Source organism: Aquarana catesbeiana, linkage group LG08 (assembly GCF_042186555.1).
Source record: "Aquarana catesbeiana isolate 2022-GZ linkage group LG08, ASM4218655v1, whole genome shotgun sequence".
In the NCBI taxonomy this organism is placed as follows: Eukaryota; Metazoa; Chordata; class Amphibia; order Anura; family Ranidae; genus Aquarana; species Aquarana catesbeiana.
Window position 1 is genome coordinate 296,773,979 of NC_133331.1, and position 25,649 is coordinate 296,799,627.

The window sequence follows — 25,649 nt, forward strand, 5'->3', positions numbered from 1 at the left end:
TTGGTGCAATATAACTACCTTGTGTCTTGTTGCTGTGCTGTCTTGCCATGGTGTATGACCTGTGACCTCGCCTTATTAGCAGAGTTTGGCTGTTCCTCACCCAGTTTTAAGCCTCCTACTCAGCTGTTTCTGTTTCAGTTAATGACTGTGTTTCATCTTAGTAGTATTACTCTTCAAAGAGATGGGAATTCGTTAAGTTCTGGTTTAGCGTGTTAGAGATATGCTTATAGATAGAAATGAACATTTTATGTGCTAAAAGACAAACAAAAAAGTACAGAAAAAGATATTACACCAGAAAAGAGACAATAATACAACAGCAAACAGATAAAGGATAAAAAAATACATCACAAAGTCCTGGGTTTCTCGGGTTCCGGCGGAGTTCAAGGGAACATAAAATCAAGCCAAAATGTCACAGTCATTGGCCCTCAAGAACAATGAACTGGTAGGAGATCAGAGGACCCATTTACTAGTTACCTTGAGGGGGGAATTGTAAGATCCTCAGAGACAAAGCTGCCTGATGTGGGCGGAGTCCTGGTTTAGGGGAACCAATCTGCTCATGTCTAGTAATAATCTTTGTATTTCTATTTTAGTAGATGGACGGGAGATGAGGAAAACCTCAGAGGATTGTCTCACTTTGTCTCCAGACTGTAAAGTAGAAGATGAGGACATCACACAGTATAGTCCAGGAGAAAACCCGACTACCTCAAATGTCCATCCGGCACCACACAGTGTAGATGGACCATCGTCTTCCTCTTATCCTGAGGAACCTCAGACTGTGAGGGACGGTGCCGGACCATCGTATTCCTCTTATCCTGAGGAACCTCAGACTGTGCGGGACGGTGCCGGACCATCGTATTCCTCTTATCTTGAGGAACCTCAGACTGTGAGGGACGGTGCCGGACCATCGTATTCCTCTTATCCTGAGGAACCTCAGACTGTGAGGGACGGTGCCGGACCATCGTATTCCTCTTATCCTGAGGAACCTCAGACTGTGAGGGACGGTGCCGTCCTTCCAACAGATCAAAGCTTTTCCTGTCCTGAGTGCGGGAAATGTTTTTCAGAGAAGTCTCGTCTTTATAGACATCAGATTTTGCACTTGGATAGGAAGACCTATTCCTGTCCTGAGTGTGAGAAAACTTTTCTTCATAACTCCTCCCTATTCAAACATCGGAGATCTCACACGGGTGAGAAGCCGTATTCCTGTTCTGAGTGCGAGAAAACTTTTTCACACAAGGCCAATTTCGACAGACATCAGAAATCTCACACGGGTGAGAAGCCGAATTCCTGCCCTGTGTGCAAGAAAAGTTTTTTACAGAAGTATGATCTTTACAGACATCAGAGAACTCATACGGGGGAGAAGCCATATATCTGTACTGAGTGCGGGAAATGTTTCTCCAGGACGTCCGGTCTTTACAAGCATCAGAGATGGCACACGGGGGAGAAACCGTATTCCTGTCTTGAGTGCGGGAAATGTTTTTCAGACAAGTCTCATCTTTATAGCCATCAGAGATCTCACACAGGAGTGAAGCCACTTTCCTGTCTTGAATGCGGTAAATGTTTTTCAGAGAAGTCCCATCTTCATAGCCATCAGAGATCTCACACGGGTGAGAAGCCGCATTCCTGTCCAGAGTGCGGGAAATGTTTTTCAGAGAAGTCCAATCTTTACAGACATCAGAGATTGCACACGGGGGAGAAGCCGTATTCCTGTCCCGAGTGCGGGAAATGTTTTTCAGATAAGTCCAGTGTTTACAAACATCAGAGATTGCACATGGGGAAGAAGCAGCTTTCCTGTCCTGAGTGAGGGAATTGTTCCTCACTGAAGTCCTGTCTTCCTGTACATCAGGGGGTCCCACACAACCCTCGAGGTGTATTAGTGAGTGCGGGAAAAGTCTTGTATATGAATGTTGCTGGACACGTGGGGAAGAAGCACACCCTGATATACACCTCAGATATACTCCATGGCTGATCTTCATCATGTAAGAAACAGTTGATAAGGAGATCAGAGATCACCAAAGACATGGATGAAGTGTTGTACCGTGTTGGCCATTGATAGCAGGAGAAAAATAAAAAAGTCATTACCTCTCATTGGCTGAGTACATTTTGTGGTGTAAACTCTTGCAAGAGGTCTGTTTTCTCAAGTCGTCTTCCAGGACGAAACACGTTAACCCCGCCACTTAAAATGCGGTCCTCTAGGCCTTTTAAAATAAAAATGGAGTCATTACCTCTCATTGGCTGAGTACATTTTGTAGTATGGAGACTTAGAGGTATATTATTCTCTTGCAAGAGGTCTGTTTTCTCAAGTCGTCTTCCAGTACGAAACAGGTTAACCCCACCACTTAAAAGGCGGTCCTCTAGGCCTTTTAAAATAAAAATGGAGTCATTACCTCTCATAGGCTAAGTACATTTTGTGGTGGAAGATTTACTAAGTATGTTTTTTCCTAATGGCTATACAGCTGTCACATGACCCGGCTCTCTCCCAGCCTGTCTACAGTACATTTTGTGGTGGAAGTTTTTGTAAACATTTAGGGGTCTAGTGGCCATAATGTGACATTTTCCTGATGGAGTAGGTTCGGAGAAATACTTCCATTATGGCCATTAAATGGAGCTGATGAACTTCAACATATAAAAAGTAACTCCACTTTTTTTTTTTTTTTAAAAACAATCCCCTCTGGGTGATAAATGTACATTACGGGGATTTTAACAAACTTTGTAGCAGATTCCTAACTTTTGTTCTGTAGAAATAGATGTTTGTTTTACTATGTCCAATGGGGGGGATCTCTATCAATATTCTAATAAGAAAAGCTGTAAGGTCTGCATCCCATTGCTTAATGTTAGAAGGATCCGCTTATATCAGTGGTCAGTGCAGTGGCCCCTTACATTGGTGTCCAATGGGAGAAGGACCACCTTATATCAATGTTCAGTGAAGTGGTCCCTTACATTTGTGACCAATGGGAGAAGGACCAATCTGTTATCAGTGTAGTGGTCCCTTACATTGGTGATCAATAGAGATGGGCGAAACACTCCCCCGGTTCGGTTCGCGCCAGTACTTTCAAACATCGCAAAAGTACGGAGCCGAACAACGAACCCCATTAAAGTCTATAAACCCGAACTGGAAAAATCTAAAGTGTACACTTTGAAGGCTTATATGCAAGTTAATGGGCATACAAAGGGTATGTTGGGCCAAGGTACTGCCTTGGGGGACATGTACGTATCAATGCAAAAAAAGTTTTTTTTAAAAAGATCATTTTTAAATGAGCAGTGATTTAATGATGCTTAAAGTTACATAGGTTGAAAAAAGACACAAGTCCATCCAGTTCAACCATAAAAAATAAATAAATTAAAAAAAAATATCGTACAATCCCATATACCCAAATATATACAGTGAAACAATAAAAATGAAAAATGTATTTAAATATAGTGCCTGGGGGGTCCCCTTAGTCTCCCTGTAAAGTGGCGCATCTGTACCATGTATAGAACCTGCTGCAGCAAAAATGAAATTTTCCATGCAAGTTTTCTTTATTTTGTAAACAACTGTTTAGGAAGCCAGTCTGTATGATGAGGCCACAATGTAGTGCACTGGGAACAAGATTAGAGATTTTTGGGATAAGTTCTGGTGTCTGTTTCACAGACTTTGGATAGAAGTAACAGGTGCAGAAAAATTAGGCTTTGGGTGTTGGTGGCGCCTTCACACTGTAGCCCTATAGAGGTACTCTTGATAAACGCAAGAATTGGCCTTGCTGTAAAAAATTGCAATGATATGCACCTGTTAAACAGGTGCAGAAAAATTGGTCCTTGGGTGTAAATTGAAACCTATATCAAAAAAATTCCTCCAAACAAAATCAACACCCACAAAGCTGGGCAGCCTAGACAGTCTTGCAGAGATTCCACATCCCAAAAAAAACGTAATCAGTGACATCGGCATCATGGGCTTGACAGCTGCTGCTAATCCAAGAATGATTTCTCTTGATAAATGTCAGCCGATCAACGGAGTCAGGGGACAGACGCACTATGGTCTATTCTCATGACCTTGTAACTCAGTGGATCATTAACTGGAAAGCTTTCCATGTCTGTTTTCACCCCTAGATAATGTCCCACCAAATGATGCAGACTCTGCCTTTGGGATGTGGAAGCTGACAGCTCTGGGCGTCAGGGACTATACAATTTTTGAAAGGCATCGCTGACACGGCCCGCTCCCCACCGCTCCTCCTTTGACCAACAGAAGCCTCAAAACTAGCCATTCCATGAGACTGTAACCTAGCAGAGTCTGGAAAGGCATTACATAAACTCCTCTTTAAGGTGTCCTCAAGATATTTCATCCTCTGGTCCCTCTGTGGAGAGGGGATGATTTCCGAGACTTTCCCCTGGTAAAGGTGGTCAAGAAGGGTTGCCAACCAATAATGATCTATTTGATGCCACAAATTCTCAGGTCCTTTCGCAGGCTTTGAAGAATAAGGAAGCCCATGCACTGCAAGTTTGCGGAAGCACGAAAAGCAGAGTCCTCGTGGTCACTGAGGATTACAGTATTTGGAACTGCCTCCTCCCAGCCACATACTACTCCCAAGGGTTCTGGTGACGGCAAACCATCTCTTAAGGTTTGACGTATGTTTTCCTTTGCTTCAATGCCTCCAAAACTGCCGTGGTGCGACAAGAATGGTGTCTGTATAAAAGCAGGCATTGAGAGGAAAGGAAGTTCTCCTTCCGCTGCTCTGCCTTGAGTGCCCTGTCCATAATACCATGCAGAGTCTGCTCCAGCAGGAACACAACAGAGATTGTGTCACTGATGAATGCATTGTCATGGCTCACCATCCTTGTGGCCTCCTCAAATAGTGACAGTACAGTGCATGCATCCTTTATCAGCAGCTATTGGCGTGGGTAAAAAAAAAGCCAAGCTGGCCTGAGCCTGTCATTATGTCATATTCACACGGGGTACTCGTTGACTTGCTGGACCACGCGTTAGCAGTAACGTGGACCTTGCAGCTGACTGCCTTGCCCAACAATGCAAAAACATTGCCTTTCACGTGATGGTACAGAGCTGGAATGGCCTTACGTGAAAAAAATTGCGACCCGGAACCTACCATTGTGGTACAGCACATTCTGCAAATTCACGGAAGGAACAGAATCCACCAGATGGAAAGGCAGGATTTGTAAAGCTAGCAATTGAGATAAGCTGGAATTTAGATGCTTGGGCATGTGGATGGCAGTGACTATTTTTTTTTTTTGCTGCAGCAGCTGGGGCAGAGAAATTTGCTTGCTATACTCTACATACAGCTGGTAGTGTGCTGCTGGCAGACGTGTTGCAAGGACCTGTGACACCCTTTGCTAAACCATCATCCCTGTCAGTGGAGAGTGCTGAGAGTTCATGAGATATAGCGGGGGTAGACCTGAAAGATGAGGAAGAGAAAAATTGCATCCCTTTTGTGTGGCTTTCAGGTGCTCTTGCCAACGTGCTGAGTGGTGGGAGGTTAAATGCCTTGTCAAGCATGTGCTACAAGAATGGCTGGTGTTTTTGCCATGCTTGATGTGCTTGAGGCAAAGTTTGCAAACTGCAACAGTGCGATCGGCTGCACATGTACTAAAAAAGGCCCAGACAGCTGAGCTGTGGGAAGTGGGCCGGGAGATAACAGCTCCACAATCTTGTGGGTACTCGCTACTCTTCCATGATGGCTGCCTCTGGAGGACATCCTGCCTCGTTGGGGTTGTACCTCACCCTCACTTTCCTCCTCTGCTCTATCCGGCACCCAAGTCACGTCAGTGACCTGATCATCATCATACCCTCTATCCTCATCATTACTGGAGACAACTTGGCAATACGCTGCGGCTGCGGCTGAGGGAACATGACTGCCAATTTGTGTACCAGTGTTCTCCCCTCTGTTTCGGCTCATGGTCCTACCTTCCTCCTATCTTCAGAACCAACATCTGAATTGAGTAATGCCTGTGCATCAACAGGGCAAGTGGCTGACGCTTTGTTCAAATAACTCAGCTGACTCCTCCATGCCTGATGCTGGGGCTATGGCAAGAGTAGCTGTGGACAAGAAGGCAGAATAAGCCACTCTGGCAGCTGCTGTGGACTGCGCACTAGTCTCTCCTTGGGTGACGGCGGATGAGGATGGTTTAGTAAGCCAGTCCACCACCTCCTCGGCATGCTGTGGCTGGATAGCATGGGCAACATCACTAAACAGAGGAAATCATACCCTGCCTGAGGATGGACCACATCCACATTTGCCTGTGGACACCTACGCTGCTGGCCCCCTCACATTGCCATGGGAACGTCTGCCTCCCAAACATGATGGAGGGGGCTTAGTACCAAAATGTAACAGAGACAGGGAAATGTTAATTCAGGTTGCAATTCAGGTGTTTGTCGAATGGACGAACAGCTGATGTTCGGACCGAACTTATGCTCGGCCCGAACTGTTCGCCCAACAATAGTGATCAATGAGAGAAGGACATTCTCACATTGTCATCAGTGGGAAGACTGCCCCCCTTACAGATCATTGATGTCAGTTGTTACTAAGAGACAGAAATTGTTCATTGCTCAAGGAATCCCTAGAAACCTTTGGAGGAACCCTGGCTGAGAAAGGCTGGACTAGGCAGTAATATATTTCTCTCCCCCTTGGTGGGAGTGGAGATGGCCCCATCTATAAGGATATACAGTACATACACACACAGCACAAGGCCATGTTTACACTACGAGATGTTTCTCGGGGCTGCAGTTCCTCTGAGCTCCACAAGGTGGTGATCTCCCTTCTACCATAGAGGCAGGAAGTCTCTATATAAGACAGGAAGTGATGTCAGGTATAAAAAAGAAGTTCCGGGTGAGAGATGTGTCGGGAGGAAGTAGAGAGGAGACATTGCTGGAACTGGCAGCAGAGGAGGTAATAAGATCTTATTTTCTATTTACACCCAGTAACCCCCCCGTCATGTCCGTCCTCTTCCTCCATAGTCACTGTGATGTCTTTTATCTCCAGCAGATGATGATACACACATATATAGTGTGGAAACCTAGATTAACCCCTTCAGGGGCAGAACATTCCCCCCACTTACAGGGCCGGAACATTCTCTTCATTTTGGAGATGTGTCACCTTTCCCACCAATCACCTTCTCACCTTTAGCAGTCTTTTGTAACGAGGGATGAGATTCGCACACATTAAATCCAAATTTGGCTGCACACCAAAACCAGAAAAAGCTTTCAGTTCCACCCAATCAGTTGTGGCCACCGAATTCCCATCCTTACAGCTGTGAGCACACAGGAATGTTCATAACATCACTGACCTAAAATTTTAACCAAATTCATTTTTCATTCTTCTCTACATGTGCAACACCCCACTGGGGGCAGTCCAACTATTAACCCCTTATATCCCCATCCTAATATTGTACAAAAAATACAGTCCAGATAATTCTCCACTTTCCGTCTACAGAGAAACCCGCATAGATCACATGACCACATCAATGAGGATGGAGGAGGACCGGAGTCACATGACTGAAAAGATACTAAACCTCACCCTGGAGATCATCTACCTGCTGACCGGAGAGGTGAGGAGGATTCTGGGAGGTCACATGACATCACTCTTATCTCTATTAATAAAACACAGACCTGACCGGAGAGGTGAGGAGGATTCTGGGAGGTCACATGACATCACTCTTATCTCTATTAATAAAACACAGACCTGACCGGAGAGGTGAGGAGGATTCTGGGAGGTCACATGACATCACTCTTATCTCTACTAATAAAACACAGACCTGACCGGAGAGGTGAGGAGGATTCTGGGAGGTCACATGACATCACTCTTATCTCTATTAATAAAACACAGACCTGACCAGAGAGGTGAGGAGGATTCTGGGAGGTCACATGACATCACTCTTATCTCTATTAATAAAACACAGACCTGACCGGAGAGGTGAGGAGGATTCTGGGAGGTCACATGACATCACTCTTATCTCTATTAATAAAACACAGACCTGACCGGAGAGGTGAGGAGGATTCTGGGAGGTCACATGACATCACTCTTATCTCTATTAATAAAACACAGACCTGACCGGAGAGGTGAGGAGGATTCTGGGAGGTCACATGACATCACTCTTATCTCTATTAATAATACACAGACCTGACCGGAGAGGTGAGGAGGATTCTGGGAGGTCACATGACATCACTCTTATCTCTATTAATAAAACACAGACCTGACCAGAGAGGTGAGGAGGATTCTGGGATTCTAACATAATATTCCTATTGGTTCCTCAATACAGAGATTTCCTCTTGTGAAGTCAGGTGATCATATGACCATCACAGTGCCTCCATGTGACTTCCTAAAACCTGAGAGACACAACATGGAGAAGATTCTAGAAGTCACCAAGAAGATGATGGAGCTGCTGACAGGAGAGGTGAGGAGGATTCTGGGAATTCTGGGACATTATCCAGTAACAGACAAGGGATGTGTCTGGATGGTGACTGTATCATTGTGTGTGTCAGGTTCCTATAAGGTGTCAGGATGTCACTGTCTATTTCTCCATGGAGGAGTGGGAGTATTTAGAAGGACACAAGGATCTCTACAAGGACGTCATGATGGACAATCAGCCGCCCCTCACATCACCGGGTAAGAGGAGACTTTATTGTAAAGGAGAGAGCAGTACGGAGGCTCCACCTAGATCCCCCATCATCTGATAAACACATAGAAACAATGTATTCAGTCAGTGTGTGTGTTTCCTACAGATGGATCCAGTAATGGGAACCCACCAGAGAGATGTCCCCGTCCTCTGTATTCCCGGGATTCCACACAAGAAGGTCACAACATCCCTCACCATCATCAGGTAGATGAGGAACAATCACTGATAGTATCATTAGGATCTGTACATTATCTGCATTGTTACCATTGATGTCATTTTTATTATATATTCAGAGTGAAAACCTGAGAGATTCTAAATTTGAGGTTAAATCAGAAGAAGAAGAGACGTATGTAAGGGATGATCAGCAGTCTATGGAGGAGGATGGAATAACGGGGACATTTATAGAGGAGGACACTCCTACAGAGATCAGCACAGGTGGGTCATTAACACTAAATACATTCCTCCACCCATACTGCTCACTGATTGGTCCAGAGTAGGGCGGGGACTGGGTGATATCAGCCTGTAATCCCCTGGTCACTTTCCTGAGCTGTGTTCCCCGTCCTGTATTCCTGTATTTCTCTCAGATAATCTTCCTTCTCTGTGCTGACAGGAAAATGTTGATTTTTGGCATAGGCATTGCTCGGCCTAGGCACCTGGGGGACCTACTCAATATTAGGTGGATGGTCATGATTTTATGGCTGATTGTTGTATTGTATGATACATACTCCTGACACTCGTCCTATAATCCCCTCATCACTGTCACTCCTATAAAAGACACTTCTCGTTGTTTCCTCACTCTCTGACTAAGGTCCATGAATAAAGAAATGAATTGGTAGGAGATCAGAGGACCCATTTACTAGTTACCTTGAGGGGGGAATTGTAAGATCCTCAGAGACAAAGCTGCCTGATGTGGGCGGAGTCCTGGTTTAGGGGAACCAATCTGCTCATGTCTAGTAATAATCTTTGTATTTCTATTTTAGTAGATGGACGGGAGATGAGGAAAACCTCAGAGGATTGTCTCACTTTGTCTCCAGACTGTAAAGTAGAAGATGAGGACATCACACAGTATAGTCCAGGAGAAAACCCGACTACCTCAAATGTCCATCCGGCACCACACAGTGTAGATGGACCATCGTATTCCTCTTATCCTGAGGAACCTCAGACTGTGAGGGACGGTGCCGGACCATCGTATTCCTCTTATCCTGAGGAACCTCAGACTGTGAGGGACGGTGCCGGACCATCGTATTCCTCTTATCCTGAGGAACCTCAGACTGTGAGGGACGGGGCCGGACCATCGTATTCCTCTTATCCTGAGGAACCTCAGACTGTGAGGGATGGTATCAGACCATCGTATTCCTCTTATCCTGAGGAACCTCAGACTGTGAGGGACGGTGCCGGACCATCGTATTCCTCTTATCCTGAGGAACCTCAGACTGTGAGGGACGGTGCCGGACCATCGTATTCCTCTTATCCTGAGGAACCTCAGACTGTGCGGGACGGTGCCGGACCATCGTATTCCTCTTATCCTGAGGAAACTCAGACTGTGAGGGACGGTGCCGGACCATCGTATTCCTCTTATCCTGAGGAACCTCAGAGTGTGAGGGACGGTGCCGGACCATCGTATTCCTCTTATCCTGAGGAACCTCAGAGTGTGAGGGACGGTGCCGGACCATCGTATTCCTCTTATCCTGAGGAACCTCAGACTGTGAGGGACGGTGCCGGACCATCGTATTCCTCTTATCCTGAGGAACCTCAGACTGTGCGGGACGGTGCCGGACCATCGTATTCCTCTTATCCTGAGGAACCTCAGACTGTGCGGGACGGTGCCGTCCTTCCAACAGATAAGAGGTTTCCTTGTACTGAGTGCGGGAAGTGTTTCAGTTTTAAATCTGGAGTTGATGACCATAAAAGATCTCACAAAGATGAGAAGCCATTTTCCGGTCCTGAGTGCAGGAAATGCTTTTCAAAGAAGTCTCAGTTTTACAGGCATCTGATTTTGCTTTCTAATAAGAAGACCTATTCCTGTCTGGAGTGCAAGAAAAGTTTTCTTTATAAAGCTTCCCTGGTCAAACATCAGAAGTCTCACCAGGGTGAGAAGCCAAATTCTTGTTCTGAGTGCGGGAGATGTTTTTCCCAGAAGTGCGATCTTTACAGACATCAAAGAACTCACACCGGTGAAAAGCCGTATTCCTGTCTTGAGTGCGGAAGATGTTTTTCAAGGACGTCCAATCTTTATGCGCATCAAAAGTTGCACACGGGGGAGAAGCCGCATGCCTGTTCTGAGTGCGGGAAATGTTTTCTAAAGAAATCAGAACTTGTGACGCATCAGAGATCTCACACGGGGGAAAAGCCCTATTTCTGTCCTGAGTGCGGGAAATGTTTTTCAGAAAAGTCCACTCTTAACAAACATCTGAGATTGCACACGGGGGAGAAGCCGCATTCCTGTTCTGAGTGCGGGAAATGTTTTTCGCAGAAGTCCAATCTTTCCAGACATCAGAGATCTCACAGGGGGGGAGAAGCCACTCTCCTGTCCTGAGTGAGGGAATTGTTACTCAAGTTCTGTCTTCCTGTACATCAGGCGTCCCAGTAGACCAGTGATGGCGAGCCTTGGCACCCCAGAGGTTTTGGAACTACATTTCCCATGATGCTCAACTACACTGCAGAGTTCATGAGCATCATGGGAAATGTAGTTGCAAAACGTGGGGTGCCGAGGTTCCCCATCACTGGTCTAGACCATTCAGACAAATGTGTTTTTTTTGGGGGTTTTTTTCGGAGATTCGGATGTATCCGAATCACCAAACGACAAAAGTAATACATTTCCTTTAAATTCGTTAAGCTTTGTTTATTCGTTTTCTAACAAATTCCACATTTTTGGAACAATTCTAATTCGGATCCATAGAAAAAACGATCAACCGATCCGCATTCCGTGTGTGAAGAATAGCTGGCTGTTAAGCAGCGGGCTGGGAAGCCGGCCACCACGTCCTTAACAACCGACGACCCATCAGCTGTCAGCGGGATTCCCCATTGGGGGCAATGGACTCTTCCCCACAACCCTGGCCCGGTAGTTGCGAGGGTCTGTGGGCAGAGGGGCTTATCGAAATCTGGAAGCCCCCCTTTAACAAGGGGACCCCCCAGATCCTGGCTCCCCATGTGAATGAGTATGAGGTGCATAGTATCTGTACTCGTTCACCAAAAAGTGCTCAAAGAGTTAATAAAAACACAACAATTGTTTTTGAGAAGCCCTTTATTTAATAAAACATAAAAAAGGCCGACCTGAACGAAAACAAAACAAAGGCCACCCGCCGGACACGAAAGTTCCCGACCAGGGACACAGCCGTCTGACGGATAATAATAGGGGCGGAGGTTACCTGTTGACATAACTGGGTGACCCCGCCCCCATGTCTACCTCTCATTGGGCGAATGTCATTCTCGAATGACAGATCAAAATGGGGGCAGGGTTACCCGGTGACGTAACTGGGTGACCCCGCCCCCATGTCTACCTCTCATTGGGCGAGTGTCATTCTCGTATGACATAAAAATGGGGGCAGGGTTACCCGGTGACGTAACTGGGTGACCCCGCCCCCATGTCTACCTCTCATTGGGCGAGTGTCATTCTCGTATGACATAAAAATGGGGGCAGGGTTACCCGGTGATGTAACCCCGCCCCCATCTCCACCTCTCATTGGGCGAGTGTCATTCTCGAATGACAGATAAAAATGGGGGCAGGGTTACCCGGTGACGTAACCGAGTAACCCCACCTCCATGTCTACCTCTCACTGGGCGAATGTCATTCTCGAATGACAGATAAAAATGGGGGTAGGGTTACCCGGTGACGTAACCGGGTGACCCCGCCCCCATGTCTACCTCTCATTGGGCGAGTGTCATTCTCGTATGACAGATAAAAATGGGGGTAGGATTACCCGGTGACATAATCTCCACCATCCTATATTTACCTGTCAGACGGCTGTGTCCCTGGTCACTCGGTTACCTCACTAGGTAACCCCCACACTTATATTTACCTATCTTTTGGCTGTGTCCCTAGATGGGAACAGTCGTGTTTGGTGGGTGACGTTTTTTGGGTTTTTTTCCGTTCGAGTCAGCGGTTTTATGTTTTTTTTTTTAATAAATTGAAGTATATACCTCATACTCATTCACATAGTGGGAGACGGGATCTGGGGACCCCCTTGTAAAAGGGAGCTTCCAGATTCTGATAAGTCACCTCCCTGCACCCCCACAACCACCGGGCCAGGGTTGCGGGAAAGAGGCTCTTTTCCCCATCAACATGGGCACAAGGTGCTTCGGGGTGCTTCCCCAAAACACCCTCCCCATGTTGAGGGCATGTGGCCTGGTATGGTTCAGGAGGGGGCGGGGGCGGCGCTTGCTTGTCCCCCCTTTCCTGACATGACAGGCTGCGTGCTCGGATAAGGGTGTGGTATGGATTTTAGGTGGGACCTCGCACCATTTTTTTTTTAATTTTGGCATGGGGTTCCCCTTAAAATCCTCACCAGACCTGAAGGGCCTGGATGGAGGGGACCCCTACGCTGTTTGTTTGTTTTTTTTCTTCTGAATTTGTGCATCCTTTTGGCGGCTGGCTTCCTAGCCCGCTCCTTAACAACCAGCTATTCTTCACACAGAATTTGGATTGGTCGATTGTTTCTCGACCGATTCAAATTCAAATAGTTCTGAAAATGTGAAATTCATTAGAAAATAAACAAACTAAATAAAACGAAACAAATTCCGAAACGAATCAACGAAACAAAATCAGTAACATAACAAATCTATCCGAACCTAAACATGTCTAGGTCCCACACAACCCTCGAGGTGTATTAGTGAGTGCGGGAAATGTCTTGTATATGAATGTTGCTGGACATGTGTGGAAGAAGCACACCCTGATATACACCTCAGATATACTCCATGGCTGATCTTCTTCATCATAGAAGAAACAGTTGATAAGGAGATCAGAGATCACCAAAGACATGGATGAAGTGTTGTACCGTGTTGGCCATTGATAGCAGGAGAAAAATAAAAATGGAGTCATTACCTCTCATTGGCTGAGTAGATTTTGTGGTGTAAACTCTTGCAAAAGGTCTGTTTTTACTTAAGTCGTCTTCCAGGACGAAACACGTTAACCCCACCACTTAAAAGGGGGCCCTCTAGGCCTTTTACAATAACAATGGAGTCATTACCTCTCATTGGCTGAGTACATTTTGTGGTGTAAACTCTTGCAAGAGGTCTGGTTTCTCAATTCAATTCGTCTTCCAGGACAAAACACGTTAACCCCACCACTTAAAAGGCGGTCCTCTAGGCCTTTTAAAATAAAAATTGAGTCATTACCTTCTCATTGGCTGAGTACATTTTGTACATTTTGTAGTGTAAACCATGTTGGCCATTGATAGCAGGAGAAAAATAAAAATGGAGTCATTACCTCTCATTGGCTGAGTACATTTTGTGGTGTAAACTCTTGCAAGAGGTCTGTTTTTACTTAAGTCGTCTTCCAGGACGAAACACGTTAAGCACACCACTTAAAAGGCGGTCCTCTAGGCCTTTTAAAATAAAAATTGAGATATTACCTCTCATTGGCTGAGTACATTTTGTGGTGGAAGGTTTCGAAAACATTTAGGGGTTTATTTATAAAAAAATAAGTTGGATGAATGTCACAATCATTCTCCCAGCAGTGACAAATTCTTACTGTTTTTTGCTTAGCCTCCCTGGTGGTATTCCCAAGTGTGGCTCGGGAGTTCAATTTCAGTACACTCGGGAATCTTGGTACAGCGTACTCACCTTGTCACCAGGATCCTACAATGTCGTCCCCCCCCCGGCTATGTCCTCCGCCCGATGCTCTGTGTTCCGGGCTACGGTCCGTGCGAGCGACGCGACGAATGAGGGCGGAGCCTGGTGGCAAATTCAAAAAGTACAAAAAAAATAACACATACAGTACAGTGTATTCTTACAGATTACATTATTGTATTAAATCATTTCACCTCCCTTTTGTCTCTCATGCTTTGTCCAGTGCCCTGCATGCACTTTTATGTTATATATACTGTTCTTTCTGCCTGGAGGCTTGAGAATGACCACGGCAACCAAAAAGTGTCCCTTTACGTCAAAATCGGTTTTAGACCAGCTAGAAAAGAGCGATTAATGCATTACAAGCACTTGCAGAATTGAGCGATAGGGATTCGTGGGGAAATTAATTTTATTATTATTATATTATTATTTTTTATAATTATTTCTAGTTCTTTATTATATTATAGTTGATGATTTCATGTTTTAAACTTTATCATACCCGGGATGTCTACTTGACTCTTGTTTGGACAGATTTAAGTTTGTTATTCCTAAGAATTACAGGCCTACAATATAAAACGCCAAATTTCTATGCAAAACAATTGTACCGCTTTGAGATTCAAAAATCTGACATAATCATCCCGCCAGGGAGGGTAATACACCGATTTCCTATGATCATCATTTCCACCTGGTGGCCATAATGTGACATTTTTCCTCATTATGGCCATAAGATGGAGCTGATGAGCTTCAACATATTAAAGGGTAGTGCCATTTTTTTTTATAAAAAAAAAAACACATTAAATTGGTGACCAATGGGAGAAGGACCTCCTTATATCAGTGGTCAGTGTAGTGGCCCCTTACATTGGTGACCAATGGGAGAAGGACCCCCTTATATCAATGGTCAGTGTAGTGGTCCCTTACATTGGTGACCAATGGGAGAAGGACCCCCTTATATCAGTGGTCAGTGTAGTGGTCCATTATATTAGTGACCAATAGAAGAAGGACCCCCTTATATCAGTGGTCAGTGTAGTGGTCCCTTACATTGCTGTCCAACGGACGAAGGACCCCCTTATATCAGTGGTCAGTGTAGTGGTCTCTTATATTGGTGACCAATGGGAGAAGGACCCCCTTATATCAGTGGTCAGTGTAGTGGTCCATTACATTAGTGACCAATGGAAGAAGGACCCCCTTATATCAGTGGTCAGTGTAGTGGTCCCTTACATTAGTGCCCAATGGGGGAAGGACCCCCTTATATCAGTGGTCAGTGTAATGGTCCCTTACATTAGTGCCCAATGGGGGAAGGACCCCCTTATATCAGTGGTCAGTGTAGTGGCCCCTTACATTGGTGACCAATGGGAGAAGGACCCCCTTATATCAGTGGTCAGTGTAGTGGTCCATTACATTGTTGTCCAGTGGAAGAAGCACCCCCTTATATCCGTAGTCAGTGTACCGGCCCCTCACATTAGTGGCCAGTGGGAGAAGGACCCCCTTATATTGTCATCAGTGGGAAGACTGCCCCCTTATTGATGTCAGTTGTCACTGAGAGACAGAAATTGTTCATTGCTCAAGGAACCCCTAGAGACCTTTGGAGGAACCCTGGCTGAGAAAGGCTGGACTAGGCAGTAATATATTTCTATCCCCCTTGGTGGGAGTGGAGATGACCCCATATACAGTATATACACACACAGCACAAGGCCGTGTTCACACTACGAAACGTTTCTCTGGGCTGCAGTTCTTCTGAGCTCCACAAGGTGGGGATCTTCTCACTTGTACCATAGAGACAGGAAGTGAGGTCAGGTTATAAATAGGAAGTTCCAGGTGAGAGGTGAGTCGGGAGGAGGCAGAGAGGAGACATTGTTGAAGAGGCAGTAGAGGAGGTAATAAGATCTTATTTTCTATTTACACCCAGTAACCCCCCCCGTCATGTCCGTCCTCTTCCTCCATAGTCACTGTGATGTCTTTTATCTCCAGCAGATGATGATACACACATATATAGTGTGGAGACCTAGATTAACCCCTTCAGGGACAGAACATTTCCCCCACTTACGGGGCCAGAACATTCTCTTCATTTTGGAGATGTGTCACCTTTCCCAACTTATCAGTCTCTCTTGTAACGAGGGATTTTTGACCCCAACTTCTAGGACTCAAATTTTGCTTAAATGTTTGATTAATTTTGGTGCTCACCCATAATGCTCTGCACAATCTATGACTCTGGTCAGCAGCCAGTAATGGGTAGAGGAGGTGGAGAACCCCATCCCTCATTGTGGTAGATACCTCACCTTTTACTAGGGATGAGCACACGTTTCATCCAAACTTGGCTTCACACCGAACCCGTAAAAAGCTGTCATTGCCACCCAATCAGATGTGGCTACCAAATTCCTACTCTACAGCTGCGAGAACACATAGGGACAGGAATGTTCATAACATCACTGACCTAATATATAACAAAACCTCTCTGTCCTTCTCTTCTCAATTCATCTTTATCATCTGATGTATAGACCTCCATATGTACAAAATCCCATTTGGGACAGCTCAATTATTAACTCCTTATATCCCCCCCCCTAATATTGTACAAAAAATAGTCTAGATAACTCTTCACTATCCATCAACAGAGAAGTCCACATAGACCACATGACCACACCAATAAAAATGAAGGAGAACCGGAGTCACATGGCTGAGAGGATACTAAATCTCACCCTGGAGATCATCTACCTGCTGACCGGAGAGGTGAGGAGGATTCTGGGAGGTCACATGACATCATTCTTATCTCTATTAATAAAACACAGACCTGACCAGAGAGGTGAGGAGGATTCTGAGAGGTCACATGACATCACTCTTATCTCTATTAATAAAACACAGACCTGACCGGAGAGGTGAGGAGGATTCTGGGAGGTCACATGACATCACTCTTATCTCCTATTAATAAAACACAGACCTGACCGGAGAGGTGAGGAGGATTCTGGGAGGTCACATGACATCACTCTTATCTCTATTAATAAAACACAGACCTGACCGGAGAGGTGAGGAGGATTCTGGGAGGTCACATGACATCACTCTTATCTCTATTAATAAAACACAGACCTGACCGGAGAGGTGAGGAGGATTCTGGGAGGTCACATGACATCACTCTTATCTCTAATAATAAAACACAGACCTGACCGGAGAGGTGAGGAGGATTCTGGGAGGTCACATGACATCACTCTTATCTCTATTAATAAAACACAGACCTGACCGGAGAGGTGAGGAGGATTCTGGGATTCTAACATGATATTCCTATTGGTTCCTCAATACAGAGATTTCCTCTTGTGAAGTCAGGTGATCATATGACCATCACAGTGCCTCCATGTGACTCCCTAAAACCTGAGAGACACAACATGGAGAAGATTCTAGAAGTCACCAAGAAGATGATGGAGCTGCTGACAGGAGAGGTGAGGAGGATTCTGGGAATTCTGGGACATTATCCAGTAACAGACAAGGGATGTGTCTGGATGGTGACTGTATCATTGTGTGTGTCAGGTTCCTATAAGGTGTCAGGATGTCACTGTCTATTTCTCCATGGAGGAGTGGGAGTATTTAGAAGGACACAAGGATCTCTACAAGGACGTCATGATGGACAATCAGCCGCCCCTCACATCACCGGGTAAGAGGAGACTTTATTGTAAAGGAGAGAGCAGTACGGAGGCTCCACCTAGATCCCCCATCATCTGATAAACACATAGAAACAATGTATTCAGTCAGTGTGTGTGTTTCCTACAGATGGATCCAGTAATGGGAACCCACCAGAGACATGTCTCCATCCTCTGTATTCCCGGGATTCCACACAGGAAGATCACACCATCCCTCACCATCATCAGGTAGATGAGGAACAATCACTGATAGTATCATTAGGATCTGTACATTATCTGCATTGTTACAATTGATGTCATTTTTATTATATATTCAGAGTGGAAACCTGAGAGATTCTAAAGTTAAGATTAAAGAAGAGATAAAAGAGGAGGATGATGAGGATGGGGTGACGGAGGAGTCAGAGTTTCTAAAAGGACACCAAGATCTGTACCAGGACACCATGGTGGAGTCATCCAGCTGCAGAAACCCATCAGAGAGATGTCCCCGTCCTCTGTATTTCTGGGATTCAACACAGGAAGATCACACCATCCCTCACTGTTACAAGGTTGGTGGGATGGAGCATCTAAAACACAAAAATGATTTATGGAGATGATGTATGAACCCTACAAGACTTTATTGTCTCTTATTCTCTTGGTTTAGGGTGAAGATCTGATAGATATAAAAGTTGAGGTGGAATCAGAAGAAGAAGAGACGTATGTGAGGGATGATCAGCAGTCTATGGAGGAGGATGGAATAACGGGGACATTTATAGAGGAATACATTCCTGCAGAGATCAACACAGGTGGGTCATTAACACTAAATCCATTCCTCCACCCATACAGCTTACTGATTGGTCCAGAGTAGGGTGGGAACTGAGTGATATCAGCCGGTAATACCCTGGTAATATGTAATGTTCTTGGCCTGTGTTCCCCGTCCTGCACTTCAGATCTTCTTTTCTAGCAGATTTATCCCCGTACCCTGTCCTGGAGACTCCATTTATATATCTAGACTGAATTTATAATCACGCAGAGCTCTGTGCTATCTGCTATAATCAGATTGTATCAAAATGAAGTCTCTTCAGAATATACATGTGAGGATTCCTTGCTGCTGATATCTTATGGCCATCTGCATTTCTCACCCAACAAGTTCCGACTTGGATGCTTCGGCTCCTTTCATGAGACCCTCTCCAGGGACCTCAAAAAGGCTCCTATCACACTGCCCCACCAAAGGTGGTGAATCCATCAGCAGAGTATGAGCCAACCTTTCTGAACTGTGCCCAATACTACAAGACATCAATTGAGACCTAATCCTAGAAACATTGAACACCAAGGAAAAATGGGAATGTTTTAGGAACATATTACATGAATGTATCAAACAGTGCATTCCAATGGGAAATAAATATAGAAGAGCGAAGGACAAACCTGGTTGGCTAAACCGTAACATAAAAAATTCTTATTAGAGAGAGAAAAAAATGGTCTTTAAAAAATATAAAGCGGAGGGGCCATTGTCAGCATTCCAACACTACAAGGAATGCAATAAAAAAGTGTAAGAGCGAAATCTGGGCGGCTAAAAAATACTAAAAGAGACACATAAAAGAGGAGAGCACAAAAAAATCCCAAGGAATTTTTTAGATATATTAATAGTAATAAAGCAAAACCAGAGCACATTGCCCACATAAAAGAGGATGAAGGGAGAATGGTTACAGATAACACAGAGAAGGCAACTGTACTAAATGCTTTCTCCTCAGTTTTTACAGAGGAAAATGAGGGGTATACCGACCACGACAGTATTGTTAGCCATGAGGGTACATCTTGTGATGTTTTACTAACAGAGGCTGGAGCCAAGGAAAGTCTTTATAAGCTTAACACAAATAAATCACCAGGACCAGATGGCTTACACCCGAGAGTCCTCGGGGAACCCAGTCAGGTTATAGCCAGACCATTATTCCTAATCTTTGTGGACAGCATGCTGACAGGAATGGTACCAGCTGATTTGGAGAAAAGCCAATGTGGTACCAGTATTCAAAAAAGGGCAGAGACATATTCCTGGGAACTTACAGGCCAGTCAGTCTAACATCAATAGTATGTAAATTATTGGAGGGGATGATAAGGGACTATATCCAAGAATTTGCTGAAGAAAACAGTATCATTAGTAGTAACCAGCATGGGTTTATGAAGGGTCATTCTTGCCAGACCAATCTGTTAACATTCTACGAGGAAGTGAGCGCTCTGTGGATGTGGTGTATCTGGATTTCGCAAAAGCATTTGCTACAGTTCCCTATAAACGCTTAATCTACAAAACTGAGGTCTGCAGGCATGGACCATAAGGTTTGTTCTTGGATAAAAAACTGGTTACAGGTGGTGATAAATAATGTGTACTCAGACTGGTCTGGAGTGGTAAGTGGGGTACTCCAAGGTTCTGTCTTGGAACCAATTCTGTTTAATTTATTCATAAATGATATAGAGGATGAGATAAATATCTCAATCTCAGTTTTTGTGGACGACACAAAATTAATCAGGGCAATAACTTCACGTCGGGATATAGAAATTTTACAGAAAGACCTGAACAAAATAATGGGGTCGGCAACTACCTGGCAAATGATGTTTAATGTGAAGAAATGTAAAGTAATGCACTTGGGGGCTAAGACCATAAACGCAAACTACTCACTAGGGGGGGAACCGCTGGGGGAATCAAGGCTGGAGAAAGATCTGGGGATCCTAGTAGAGGACAAACTGAGCAATAGCATGTAATGTCAATCTGCAGCTACCGAATGTGCAGAATATTGGCATGCATTAAAAAAAGGTGCTATACTCCAGAGATAAACTGATAATCAGCCACTTTATAAAACTCTGGTTCGGCCACATCTGGAGTATTCCATCCAGTTCTCAGAAGGGATGTGCTGGAACTGGAGAGAGTCAAAAGATGGGCAACAAAATGAATAAGGGGTCTGGAGGACCTCAAATACGAGGACCGTGTCACGAGAGACATGTACCTGAGGTGAGACTGAAGTAGTGGGGAGGCCTCCCTTGCACCTCGGGTCCTTGAAGCCTCTGGAGATGGAGACAGAGATTTGGTGGACACCGAGTGGCACGGGTGCCAGGGGTGCGGAGCACCGTGCAAGCCTTAGTCCGAGATCCGAGCCGAGGTCAAATCCAGTTGGGCAACAAAGTATAAAAGGGTTAATCAGAAGAAGAATGGTCGAGATCCAAGCCGGGGTCAGTTCCAATCTGGCAGCTGTGTACAAAAGGGCAAAGAAATAGAATGGATAAGGTACAAATCCAAGGTCAATGGCAAGCAGCAATCAAGAGTAGTCAAATAGGTTTCCAGGTCACAACAAGTTCAGACAGATCACACATTAGCACAGGAACAAGGGGGGACTGAAGATAATCCAGAAATTTGGCAGTGTCTGGGCTGGGCTTATATAAGGAAGTTTGAGGTCACTTCCTGTGCGCCTCCTGGGCATTTTCCCGCCTTTTTCCATCAGGTTGAGGTCACTCCCTGTGCGCCTCCTGGGCATTTTCCTGCCTTTTTCCATCAGGTTGAGGTCACTTCCTGTGCATTTTCCCGCCTTTTTCCATCAGGTTGAGGTCACTTCCTGTGCATTTTCCCGCCTTTTTCCATAAGGTTGAGGTCACTTCCTGTGCATTTTCCCACCTTTTTCCATCAGGTTGAGGTCACTTCCTGTGCGCCTCCTGGGCATTTTCCTGCCTTTTTTCATCAAGTCTTCTGCTCAGGTGCGGGTTAGCGCACTGAGGCGTCTTTGGCACATGCTCAGTTGGCACGGATTTCCTCTTACGACAACATGCCATTGGTGCATGCGTAGTAAGCGCTGGAATCTTACAGAGCGACTACAAGCACTAAATTTATTCTTGCTGGAGAAGAGATGCTTGAGAGGGGGGGGGGGGGGACATGTTAGCGATTTACAAATATCTCAATGGTGATCCCAGCGTAGGAAAAAAGCTTTTCAATCTCAGGGGTTGTAAGAGGACACGGGGCCACACAATGAGATTGGAGGAGAAGAGGTTTAACCTTCAGCTGCATAGGGTTTTTTTTTCACTGTCAAGGCGGTAAGAATGTGGATCTCTCTTCCACATTTGGTGGTGTCAGTGGGGAGTATTGATATTTTTTAAAAGACTCTAAAGAACACAACATACAGGGATATGGGAAATGATTACCGACATTGACACACCTATACCTACACAGGTTCAACTGGATGGACTGTTGTCTTTATTCAACCTTACCTACTCTGAAACTATGTACCTGTATACCTTGATGGCCATTTGCATTTCTCACCCAACAAGTTCAGACTTGGATGCTTTGGTTCCATGCATGAGACCCTCTCCAGGAACCTCAAAAAGGCTTCTACCACACCTTCCCCAAAGGGGGCGATTCCTCCAGCAAAGTACTTGGATGCTTCGGTTCCATGTATGAGACCCTCTAGCAGGAAGCCCCCAGGAAACTTCAGTGAGCCCTTTTTATGCGGGTCTCTAGAAAACTGGCCAATCAGTTCCTCAGATCCACCATGCATCTACATTGTGAACTGAAGTAATGAGCACAGACAGGAGAATCAACCCAGCTTGACCCAGATAGCTGCAGGGTCACCGCAGCAAAAGAACATTAACCCCTTGTAGGAACCTGTCTACGGGAGGATTCTTCCCAATGACCATCATGCTAACATATCCTGAGCTATAGATATATAATTTTTAGGAGGGGTTCCCTGAGACCCAAAAGGTATTTCAAAGGTTCCTCCATGATAAAAAGGGTTGAGAAACGCTGGTCTATAGGCTATCGTTGAGCCCTCACCTAATTTGTATTGGGAGTATGGCGCAGTAATTAGATGTTTGGAGACCCCGGTTCCCCCGGGTCTAGCAAGCTCTCAGAAGAGCCAAATCCCTCTGGGTTATATACATTACAACAGTGCGTATGCAATGCAGCAGTCAGAGCAGAGAGGTAAGGACTGTGCAATTGTACAGCAAAGTGCAATGGTCAGGAGTAAGTCCATGTGTTTGGTTGCCTTCATATATCTGGTCAAGAGTAGTATACATTTCCAACCTGAGAGAAGCTGTAGGGGTCCAACATTGCTACATCCCTCTCCAGAGACAAATCAAGCTCGTCATTAGTCCTGAACTGCACTTAATGAGTCAAAATGCGAGATGGGGGGGAGGGGGAGAGTTGTTTCATGATCCCTGCAACACCATCGCTCGTTGTTTCCTCACTCTCTGACTAAGGTCCATGAATAAAGAAATGAACTGGTAGGAGATCAGAGGACCCATTTACTAGTTACCTTGAGGGGGGAATTGTAAGATCCTCAGAGACAAAGCTGCCTGATGTGGGCGGAGTCCTGGTTTAGGGGAACCAATCTGCTCATGTCTAGTAATAATCTTTGTATTTCTATTTTAGTAGATGGACGGGAGATGAGGAAAACCTCAGAGGATTGTCTCACTTTGTCTCCAGACTGTAAAGTAGAAGATGAGGACATCACACAGTATAGTCCAGGAGAAAACCCGACTACCTCAAATGTCCATCTGGCACCACACAGTGTAGATGGACCATCGTATTCCTCTTATCCTGAGGAACCTCAGACTGTGCGGGACGGTGCCGGACCATCGTATTCCTCTTATCCCGAGGAACCTCAGACTGTGCGGGACGGTGCCGGACCATCGTATTCCTCTTATCCTGAGGAACCTCAGACTGTGCGGGACGGTGCCGGACCATCGTATTCCTCTTATCCTGAGGAACCTCAGACTGTGAGGGACAGTGCCGGACCATCGTATTCCTCTTATCCTGAGGAACCTCAGACTGTGAGGGACAGTGCCGGACCATCGTATTCCTCTTATCCCGAGGAACCTCAGACTGTGAGGGACAGTGCCGGACCATCGTATTCCTCTTATCCTGAGGAACCTCAGACTGTGCAGGACGGTGCCGGACCATCGTATTCCTCTTATCCTGAGGAACCTCAGACTGTGCGGGACGGTGCCGTCCTTTCAACAGCAAAGAGGTTTTCCTGTACTGAGTGCGGGAAGAGTTTCTATTCTAAATCCGATCCTTATGAGCACAAAAGTTTTCACGCAGGTGAGAAGCCGTATTCCTTTTCTGTGTGCGAGAAATGTTTTTTGATGAAATCCCAACTTGACACACATCAGATTTTGCATTCCGTCAAGAAGATCTATTCCTGTCCGGAGTGCGAGAAAAGTTTTCTCCATAATGCTTCTCTACTGAAACATCGGAAGACTCACACGGGTGAGAAGCCATATTCCTGTTCTGAGTGCGGGAAATGCTTTTCCCAGAAGTGCGATTTTTACAGACATCAGATAACTCACACAGGTGAAAAGCCGTATTCCTGTCCTGAGTGTGGGAAATGTTTTTCAAGGGCATCCAATCTTCACGCGCATCGGAAATTGCACGTGGGGGAGAAGCCGCATGCCTGCCCTGAGTGCGGGAAATGTTTTCTGAGAAAACATGAACTTATCATACATCAGAGATCTCACACAGGGGAAAAGCCGTATTCCTGTCCTGAGTGCGGGAAATGTTTTTCAAAAATGAACAATTTCTACAGACACCAGAGATCTCACACGGGGGAGAAGCCGTATTCTTGTCCTGAGTGCGGGAAATGTTTTTCATATAAGTCCAGTCTTAACGCACATCAGAAATCACATATGCGGAAGAAGCCAATTCCCTGTCCTGAGTGCGGGAATTGTTTTTCAGATAAGTCCAATTTTTACACACATCAGAGTTCTCACACGGAGGAGAAGCCACTGTCCTGAGTGAGGGAAATGTTCCTCACTGAAGTCCTGTCTTCCTGTACATCAGGGGTCCCACACAACCCTCGAGGTGTATTAGTGCCTTGAGTGTGGGAAATGTCTTCTATATGAATGTTGCTGGACATCACAGCTCTCATGTGGGGAAGAAGCACACCCTGATATACACCTCAGATATACTCCATGGCTGATCTTCATCATGTAAGAAACAGTTCATAAGAAGATCAGAGAACACCAAAGACATGGATGAAGTGTTGTACCGTGTTGGCCATTGATAGCAGGAGAAAAATAAAAATGGAGTCATTACCTCTCATTGGCTGAGTACATTTTGTGATATGGAGACTTAGAGGTCTATTATTCTTTTGCAAGAGGTCTGTTTTCTCAAGTCGTCTTCCAGGACGAAACACGTTAACCCCACCACTTAATAGACGGCCTCTGGGGCTTTTAAAATAAAAATGGCGTCATTACCTCTCATTGTGCATTTTGTGGTGGAAGATTTCACAAACATCTAAGTATGTTTTTTCCTAATAGATATCCAGTTGTCACATGACCCAGCTCTCTCCCAGCCTGTCTGCAGGGAAACAGTGTCAGGAGGGGCTTCTAGTCCTCTGCTGCTGGTCACGTGTTAAAAAAAAATGGCCTTTGGAATACAGAGTAAAATATATAATATAATAAATAAAAAAACTGTTTTAAATTGTCAAATCAATATACAGAATCTCATAAAGTGAGTACACCCCTCAGTCACATTGTGACAACACTGAAGAAATGACACTTTGCTACAATGTAAAGTAGTGAGTGTACAGCTTGTATAACAGTGTAAATTTGCTTTCCCCTCAAAATAACTCAACACACAGCCATTAATGTCTAAACCGCTGGCAACAAAAGTCAGTACACCCCTAAGTGAAA

The 25,649-nt window shown here is 45.2% G+C and overlaps 2 protein-coding genes across 2 annotated transcripts; both read left to right on the forward strand.

Moving 5' to 3' along the window:
• The first annotated feature begins 132 nt into the window (after positions 1-132).
• Positions 133-25,326, forward strand: LOC141106831 (uncharacterized). The gene is made up of 4 exons (XM_073597760.1): positions 133-1,797; positions 9,209-9,305; positions 9,491-11,097; positions 24,383-25,326. The coding sequence occupies exons 1-4, from the start codon at positions 518-520 to the stop codon at positions 24,747-24,749; spliced, it is 3,351 nt and encodes a 1,116-aa protein (XP_073453861.1). The 5' UTR covers positions 133-517; the 3' UTR covers positions 24,750-25,326.
• LOC141104931 (uncharacterized) lies at positions 17,863-19,305 on the forward strand. The gene is made up of 4 exons (XM_073594737.1): positions 17,863-18,019; positions 18,136-18,233; positions 18,323-18,550; positions 18,646-19,305. The coding sequence occupies exons 1-4, from the start codon at positions 17,935-17,937 to the stop codon at positions 18,847-18,849; spliced, it is 615 nt and encodes a 204-aa protein (XP_073450838.1). The 5' UTR covers positions 17,863-17,934; the 3' UTR covers positions 18,850-19,305.
• Positions 25,327-25,649: the final 323 nt, after the last annotated feature.

Bases quoted from the DNA above. Each gene is read 5' to 3' on its own strand.
- LOC141104931 (XM_073594737.1), top strand. From the start codon at position 17,935: ATGGAGGAGTGGGAGTATTTAGAAGGACACAAGGATCTCTACAAGGAC. The intron at 18,020-18,135 runs GTAAGAGGAGAC...TGTTTCCTACAG, and splicing joins GCCGCCCCTCACATCACCGG to ATGGATCCAGTAATGGGAAC. The intron at 18,551-18,645 runs GTTGGTGGGATG...CTCTTGGTTTAG, and splicing joins CCATCCCTCACTGTTACAAG to GGTGAAGATCTGATAGATAT.
- LOC141106831 (XM_073597760.1), top strand. From the start codon at position 518: ATGTGGGCGGAGTCCTGGTTTAGGGGAACCAATCTGCTCATGTCTAGT. The intron at 1,798-9,208 runs GTGAGGGAATTG...CTGTGCTGACAG, and splicing joins AAGCAGCTTTCCTGTCCTGA to GAAAATGTTGATTTTTGGCA. The intron at 9,306-9,490 runs GTATTGTATGAT...TAAGATCCTCAG, and splicing joins TGATTTTATGGCTGATTGTT to AGACAAAGCTGCCTGATGTG.